The sequence below is a fragment of the Hoplias malabaricus genome, chromosome 1 (assembly GCF_029633855.1).
Source record: "Hoplias malabaricus isolate fHopMal1 chromosome 1, fHopMal1.hap1, whole genome shotgun sequence".
In the NCBI taxonomy this organism is placed as follows: domain Eukaryota; kingdom Metazoa; phylum Chordata; class Actinopteri; order Characiformes; family Erythrinidae; genus Hoplias; species Hoplias malabaricus.
In genome coordinates, this window is record NC_089800.1 from 19091244 (window position 1) to 19100539 (window position 9296).

The 9296-nt window shown below is 36.8% G+C and overlaps 1 protein-coding gene across 1 annotated transcript; it reads right to left on the bottom strand.

Annotated features, from left to right (window-relative positions):
• Window positions 1–27: 27 nt before the first annotated feature.
• On the bottom strand, window positions 28–8369 carry hhla2b.2 (HERV-H LTR-associating 2b, tandem duplicate 2). Its single transcript, XM_066671096.1, has 6 exons — window positions 8269–8369; window positions 5784–6089; window positions 4617–4874; window positions 3752–4051; window positions 3543–3641; window positions 28–3002 (listed from the first exon to the last, which is right to left on the bottom strand). The coding sequence occupies exons 1-6, from the start codon at window positions 8327–8329 to the stop codon at window positions 2932–2934; spliced, it is 1095 nt and encodes a 364-aa protein (XP_066527193.1). The 5' UTR covers window positions 8330–8369; the 3' UTR covers window positions 28–2931.
• Between the last annotated feature and the right edge of the window lie 927 nt (window positions 8370–9296).

Genomic DNA, 9296 nt, shown 5'->3' on the forward strand with positions numbered 1-9296 from the left:
TAGGAAGTAAACCCCTAACAGTGAGCTAAGAGCAGTCCTCTGCCATTCATTGAAGCATGGACACCTTAAAAGTATTTTTTAAACTAAATAAAAAGCACATTCAAAATGTTCTGCTGCTTTAAGTTTCATTTAAAATCTTAGTTTAAATCATTTGATGATTTAAATTTATATTTATATAAGAAACTACTAAAATCTTCAGAGATTTCCACATACCCAGCATATGTGCCTATGCAGCCTATGGAAAAAGACCTGTGCAAGCAATTTGACCAGTCTGCAGCTGCAGAACATTTTTGTATTTGCATACACAATAATGTGTGTAAAAGTTAAGTTTCTGTTATCTGATTTTTGTCTACAAGATCCTGTTATGGATTATTAATAAATTTCAGGTAAATCCAGATAAAATTATCCACTTGGTTCTATTTAAACTCAAGCATATTAGAAATGTTGTTGTAGCTCAGCAATTAGCTAAAAGTGCAGTGGAATGTTGTGTGTTTTTTATTTAAGTTCAATCACCATTTTGCAAGAATAATAACATTCCATTTAAAAAAAAAAACACTGATTTTAAGTGACATTGAGTCCAATAGAAAATAAAGACTGATGGTAATAGCTATTTTTAAAATGTATGAAGAAGGTAGTGATTTAAACATATGGCTTGTAGATGTAGCAGTGAACCATGGGAATTCATATTTAAAATCTTTATTATTTTAGTTTATAGACGGCACGGTGGTGCAGCAGGTAGTGAGGAGTTGGTGTGTTCTCCCCGTGTCCGCGTGGGTTTCCTCCGGGTGCTCCGGTTTCCTCCCACAGTCCAAAAACACACGTTGGTAGGTGGATTGGCGACTCAAAAGTGTCCGTGAGTGAATGTGTGATCGTGTGTCTGTGTTACCCTGTGAAGGACTGGCGCCCCCTCCAGGGTGTATTCCTGCCTTGCGCCCAATGATTCCAGGTAGGCTCTGAACCCACTGCGACCCTGAACTGGATAAGGGTTACAGATAATGAATGAATGAATGAATGAATTTTAGTTTATTTCAACACAAAACATCAAAGACATTTCACTAAATAAGAAGAAAGTAAACAAGCAATAAGCAAAATATAAAAAGATCACCAGAAAAGCATTTCAAAGTCATGAAAACAATTTTCAAAATAGAAAAACCGCTGTAATGTTTTTCAAAATATCTAGAAATCAAATTAAAGTTCATAAATATTAAGTGCTTTTTTGCATCTCATAATGGTGTGTAGCTGATGCAGTGCAGGGGCAGTTAATCTATTTCTTTTTGTGACTATCTCTTCAAAATACATTAACCAAATTCCTCCACTGTTTTCTGTGACATAGTGTGTGTGTGTGTGTGTCTGTGTGTATGACAGTCAGAATAGATGTAGTTATGGATTACAGTGATTATGGCATGGTTCAAGGATGCTATGATTACTATTCTTCTGACTTTTTGTGAGGGTTATCTGCATAGTTTCAGTTTCCTTTACAGAACGAGTTATAGACAAGCCCTGTGATGGAATGTTACAACAGAGATTGTGCAATCTGTATTATCCTTCATGAAACCACATATCCTTCATTGAGAATGAAGTAGCTATAATCATATATGAATAAAACTTGTAATTTCTTTGGTACTTCAACTGGCGTGGACAGCAATAAACAAGAACATGAATGTCCAATGCCCGTTTTCCATGCTAGATGTATAAAGTAGTGCATTTTCATACATGATACTGTCCTTTTTAAAAAATTAATAAAGATAAAAAATGAGTGTTATGACTTCTGTTCTGGCTCTGCCAATTACTGCCTGTCATTTTCAATAATTACGTCAGTCTATCTACATACATTAAATAACACAGCATATCCAAAATGTCTCTTTCACATTCATTCAGCTGCAGCATGAAGTCTCCATACTTCATAGTCTAATGTTAGCATTTTTATCAATTGAAAATACACGAAAAATAAACCCATTGTACATTATAACATAACCAACAACCATAAGTTTTTCTCTTGCTTACAATTTTGTTCAGATATATATTTATATCAAAACAAAATTACCATATTTAGCACTTTCAGTAAGGTCAGCTGTCTGCAGGCCCATGTTTCTTTTTGGCAGTTGAGAGGTTCTAGTGCTTGCATGACCCTAAACCAACATGGAAATACATATTCCTTATGGGTGGCATGGTGGCACAACAGGAAGTGTTGCTGTCACATTCCTCCAGGGCCTGAGGCTGTGGGTTAAATTTACACCTTGGAGGAGTCTTTGAGGAGTTGTGTTCTCACCTTGTCTCCGTGGTTTTCCTCCATGTGCTTAAATTTCTCCTCACAATCCAGAAACACTTGTTGGTAGGTGGACCTGTTATTTATAATTGTCTGTATGTGTGAGTTTTTGAGTAACTGTGAGCGTGTGATGCGTTGGGATGGACTGGCACCCTGTCCATAGTGTGTTCCTACCTTTTGCCCAGTGACTCTGGGTGATCAGGATGAAGCAATTTCAGGAACATGGTGAACATAGTCCTTATCGTGCTCCCCTGGAAGTCTTGCTTTTTTATGATTTTGTTTGGTCAATAAACATAGATAAGTCTACTTGTACCACAACCCTGAAATGGATTAAGCAGTAAAGAAGATTCATTTGTCCAATGAACTGTGTCTTCTGCATTTAACCCATCTGTGGCAGTGAACACACACACACACTCTAGTGCTCTAGGAGCTGTGAACACACACAGTCCTGGGGATCAAACCAGCAACCTGCCGGTACCAAGCCTGGTCCTCTAACCATTAGGCCAATGCTGCCCGTTCATGCCCCCAACATGATAATGATGATGATGAAGAAGTTGAGTTGTCACAATGCTGAGTACATAGTTTTCTGTTTTCTTTAAGATCCATCAGGTCCACGTATTTCATAGGAATAGATTAGTTAATTAGCTTGTTCTGTTGTGCATGTTTTAGTATTGGTGTTCAGTATTAAGTTCCATTGTTTGTTCTTTGTCATCCTTTTCCAGTGTTTTTATTTTTCCTGTAAATAGTCCACAACAATTTGATTAATATAACATGTCAGTGGTGGCTCTACCTCAGTGAGAGCAACTTACATTCTCATTCAACAAAACAATGAATGCTACTCTAAAATTCTCCCTGCACTGAGATTACACTGGATTTCTTTTCCATTTGAACTATGTGAGTGATTTCATACTTTAGTGATCTGCCTTTCTCCCTATTGCTCCCTATGGCAGCATTTTAAACAAAATCAAAACCTTTCTAATTTTAAAACAGTATTCTTAATTAAAATTACAAATCACTAATAGTTAATCTTGAGTTAATCATACAGTGATTAAATTAGCAATAATTTCAAATTCTTGCTAAAGATATTCATGCCATCATTTTTAACAAGAGAATTGTTGCAGTTATTCACAACTGCAACAATTGTGTTTAGTTGAAGCACAATCACTAGCCACCATATCCACAAATACCTGTAATTTACATGACTTATATAATAAATAAATAAATAAATTAGAAATGGTCTTTTTAGTCAGAGTCATGTTAATGGAGGTGAACTCACCACAATGTTTTTTGGTAATAAATATAATGACAATACTGCCAACAATTATAAGGATTCCAAGTACAATACCAATGGCAATGATGGCAATCATGTGCCCACCTGGCAGGAGAAAATTAACCAGTTTAGAGTAACACAATAAGTATATTATTTAATTAAATATTGTGGTTACTAATAGTGAAAGAGATGTTGTGTAAGGAGATGACTTTTACCTAATTTTATTTCCACAGAAGTATCTATAAATAGTCTGGATTGGGCAGTAGTCCTCTCACAAGTGTAAGTTCCTTTATGTTTCTCGTGGTCCAAATTGTGCAGTGTGATTTTTCCCTCATGAGTAACAGTTATGTTTATATCCCTCCACTTTGAGCTGATTGGATATGATGTTTGGCTGTCATAGCTCAGAATGGTAGAAGAGTCAGCAAAGAACCACTTGAGGGTGAAATTTCCAGCGTTGGCCTGAGAGTCCACACAACTGATTGTTAAATCCTCTCCTGAAACAATTTCAATTTTCTCTGAAACAACAAGAACAGTTTGGGAAATCCACATTACATGGGCCTCTTCCATATAACTGTTCATATATACACCAATCTGCCATAACGTTTAATACCTCTTTGTTTACTCTACATTCACCATCCATTCTCTCAGCTCCAGAGTATACAGGAGCACTGTGTAGTTCTACAACTACAGATGGTGGTGATCTGTTGTTCTATGTACATACTGGGATCGGCAGTACTGTCTATAGCCTGTTGCCCATGGCCATAGCATTTGTCATTGTGATCTCTTAAAAATGCAGAACCTGTAGCCAGAAAGGTTACCTGCCTTTAAGATAAACTGCTAAAACTGAATGAATTCAAATAATTGATTCAAATAATTAACGTTTTTTTTTTTTTTTTTTTTTTCTTTTCTTCCTTCTTTTCTTACAGTTGAATTGTCAAACAACAAATGTTCTCCAGTCATTAACATTATCATTGCCGTAGCTAATGTGAAGCAGCATGGCCAACTGATAAAAAAACGAAATGGGGCTGTGATTATAATTAAGACCATTCTCACTGTATTTGCTTGTTGTGTAATGCTTACCTCTCCTCAGGCTGGCCGTGTATGACTGGGTCTTGTCCTCAGTGCTGATGGTGCAGGCGAATGTGATGCCATTCTGGATCGACTCAGGTACAAAAGTGCTGGTCAATGAGAATAGACCATTGCTGTCTTTAGTGATATCTGTGTCAGGTTGGGGTGTCTCAGCATTGTTCCAAGAGATTATTGGTTTTGGGTAAATGTCACTTGTGTTGCAGGTAATTCCATTATCTGTCATCTGTATGTCCACTGATTTAATTGGGGCTAAAGAAAGATAAAAGATGATATTAGGAAAGTTCTTTAACTGTAAAAGCTGAGTCCCTGTAACAAAGGCTTCACAACACACCTGTTGTTTGTGCGATTAATCCTATAGATGTGCATTTTAATAAAGATTCAAGAAAGGGTTCTTAAGACCAGTGCCACAGAGCAATGTTCACCAACTCTGCGTCTAGAGATCTACAAATGCCTGCTCCACTTCCACTATAAAACATGTACCTGTAAAATTATGATTTTTAACTTTCAGTTTCATAAATAAAGTGTGCTGTATGTTCCTATAATTTAAGGGTGCACTGTAACGTGTGTTTATACGTATCACATATTAATGTTCATACTCCCCTGACATGTAAACATTCACCGAATGTTAATTTTGGGATTTAATTGACCTCTTTTAGCATTAAAGAGGAATGTATAGTTTATTTCTGTACCATTACGTATGCAGTAAAGTTAATTAAATGACATTTTGTCACAGGCACCTAAACCTTCACTCGATGATATAAATATCTAGACAAGACATTTGAATGTTTTAAGTAAATATCACATTGTGGAGTTGTAGTCATTTGTGGCTATTTAAAGGCAGTCATATGATTATGCGATACATTGCAAGTGTTAAACTACAGTGTTTTTTTGACACATTTTGACTTTGCAGGCCAGAAGATGTCCTGGATAAATGTTGGTCACTGCCATCGAGAAATATTTTTTTTCAGTTGACTAATCTCAGTTAGCTGTTCTTTATAGGGCACAATTGAAAACATTTAATTGAAAGGCTTTAGGAAGCCAGAAGTGGCTCCAATGTTCCACAGTGTGGAAACAGTAACTCCAGCTCTCACATTTTTAAAACGTGCCATTAATAATAATTTTTAGAAAGTCTTTTGAAACTCTGAAAGTTTCTCTTACCCGTAATGTTCACAGAGAAAAAATATTCCTTGTTGGCACTACTGATGGCACCATAGCACTTGTATTTGCCTCCATCTTGAATCTCGACATCTCTCAAGATCAGAGAAATATTTCCATTTGAGATCTGATCAGGGAACAAAGCTGTCCTCCCTTTATAGACTGGATCCTGGTGATCCAATCGATCAGCACCACTGTAGAATGAATGTACATTTAATACTGTACTGTCCAGTTTTTGCCAGTGGATGATCTCATGGTAAGGAGACTGGCAGGGAAGCACACAGTCTTGGGAGAAGAAACAGGTAACGACTGCAGAAACACAAACCAAACAGGAGTTAAGTAGCTATTATAAAGAAAATCCACATGATTTAAAGGTAGTCTACGAAATAGTCTTTAAAGAGTCTGGCAGCTGCAGGAATGTAACAAACAGAATCGTTGCATTCAGGTTGACAGGAATGACTAGACGGTCTACCAGATCTAGGTCTAGCAGGCTGTGTTTTTATTTGCAGGTGTGGAGACACATAGCTCTGCACATACACTGCTGAAAGCAGATATATTATGAAAAGTTTATAGGATACCTACAACAGCTAGCAGTGTTAAACCAAGAAAAAAAACCCAAAACGCTGAGTTCCAGAGCACAAGGCACATCAGATGCTGCCACTATATTTTGTGAACAGCATAAAGTGCAAATTCCCCATACCTGGCTCCTTGATTAATAAAGTGAATAACGCCACTTGACAAATAATTTTGAATACACACTTTTGACAAAGACCACCCTGTGGTCTTTTTTTTTCGGCTACTTTTTGGCCCTTGACCATTCTTTTACTAATTGTTGTATAAAATTATCCCCTGGTGCTGCAGATGGCTGCCAGCTGCTGTGTGTGTGTGTGTATGTCCACAGTAATGTACAATAATTATAACACATGTTACTTTCACTTCATCAGAGCTCACTGCACGCTGCCCACAGGAAACTGTAGGCTGGAAATTATTGGTTGTTCGACTTTTGGTTTGGTAGCAGTTACACAGGTGATTAACTCTAGCACTGCTGCATCTGATCCACTGTCACCAGTGAAGCACACACTAAAAGGTTAACCTTTTAGCCAGCCCTAAACATAAATGCGTCCGGCCGGGATTTCTAAATGCAGTCTTTTTCCTGTTGCAGTACTTGCCCTAAGACAGGTGCAAATAAGTCGCTTTCCATGATCATAAACTTTCAGTATCCAACGAGCTAAACTGTTTATAGAGTTAGTATTATTCTTGTTTGCCCAACGGCATGAGTTTGTTGTCTCGTTAAGGAGCTGTTGTTGATGTGTGAAAGTCTAACAATATAGTTGCAAGGTTATGAATGCATTTGTAAACTATTTACATGCCAAAAAACCTTTCACCCAGTGGTCAGCCTACAAACTGACAACCATCATAACAGTATCAGTGCAGTGCTGAGAATGATCTGCAATGCCGGTTCTGTGGTGGTTGTGTGGGGGATAACAGAGTCGGCAGGGCAACAAATAAAATGGACAATGAGTGTAGAAACAAGAAGGTAAATGAAACCACAGAAACTAGCTTTAGAGCTAACATAAGCTAAATTAACACGATTATTATTGTGAAGCTTAAAGGCCCCTCTCTTGACATGAAAACCTAATTGTAATGTAATCTAACCTAATTTTACTGGTCGTAAGCTTTGAGAGAGTTTATATTATTGATTGGCGTTCGAAGGATAGTAGTAGCAGAAAGTAGAAGTACAGTTACTGCTGGAATGCAGACACACAAGCTGAGTGAAACTGAGAGTCGTTTTCCATTCGATGAAAAACTGAACCATGGTCAAGAACTGTCTTAATTCTTCAGTTTTAAAATAACTTTATAAGGCGTTATAATGTGATCATTTGCACTATGGTCAGCAAATGATCTGACAGCCACACAATATGATTTAGTACAAAGGTCTATAGCACAAAGGCCAAATCTGGCCAACGCTAACAGAAACTACTGTTTATTCCTTGTGTTGATTGCAATTGCAACTTATACCAATGAATAAATCAAATAAACACAGCCAAATACAAATCAAATAAATCTTTTTATTTTATTTATTTTTCTTAGGCCAAGAACGGGATCATTAGACAAACAGGAAATGACATTCTCAGTCTAGGGATTATTCACATATAACCTATATTTAATCAAAAGAAAGATTATGACATTATGACGATTTTCCACCAATAAAATCAGGGCGATGATTATAATCACAGCCATATTTTCATGAAAGTCTTGTCACCTTCTGTACTACTGTTGGGCAATTTATTAATTATGTCCACTGTAATTGCTTGACTTTTTAAGCCAGTGTCAACTTTACAGGACTAAAAATAAGCCTCCAATTCATTTATAAAAGAGGAGACATTACCACAGTTTGTAAGATTTGGGGTTAATAATCAGACAATGACACTTAGGACAAGGTTTCGCTTTTGACAGCACTTTGGTTAAGAAATAGATGTCTACTCACCCTCTCCAGTGGTCAGTGCCAGTGACCACAGCAGGGCAACACTTCTAATCAGGAGGTTCATAATCCAACAAATCTCTGCAATGGACTCATACAACTGACTACGTTTTGTGTTTGTAGAGTGAAACCTAATCTTGCAAACAGGTCTGTCCACATATCTTTACTCTTTACTAATCTTTAACTAGATGCCTGGCAGTAATCACACATACACACACACACGCACACACACATTTTAATTATGGGGCTATTACCTATGATTCCAATGATTGATCTGTATATCCTAATAATTGAACCCTAATCCTTATCATAACCCTAACCTTGAAACATGCCTTTACTTTACTTTTCATGTGTTGGCCCCTCAAGAAAGAAAGTCCCAGACAGTGTGAGTGTTTAAACATCTTTTGGAGCCCACAATGTGATGGCTCTGACATACACACGTACACAAAATAGCCATATAGCACCAAAGGAAAGAAAAATCAGTCAATCTTTTCAAATAATCCCAATATTTTTTCATCAGTCCTTCCAAATCAGTACAAAAATACTTATATATACTTTTTATACATCACAGTGAACAATGAATTGTTCATTGTTCATTCACAGTGAATTGATCTCTTCAATTGTTTTTATTAATCCCTCTCTCTGTTTTTAAATATATCCAGTGGATAATATTAACTCTGCTAGCTCTTCTTGCCTCTCTAGTGAATTAGATCAGGTTTTCACGTCCCAACAGTGCCCTCAGGTGGATTTGAAAACACACTGTTGATGAGTCCAACTGTTTTTTTTTTCCTTGTTTACAATTACAGTCCAGACTTTTATAATGCTGTATAACACTAATCATTCAGACTAAGGTATATATATATTAGTACATTATCAATCATTTATATATATATTGATAATACCTTTTTAAATTATCTCTAATTCTACAACTTCCCCTTCATTCATTATGCACAGATCAATGAATATGCAATTAGTTCCCCATCACTAGTTCCACCCACCCCATGAAAAGCTGGAAAGCCCCACCCCACAAAGCA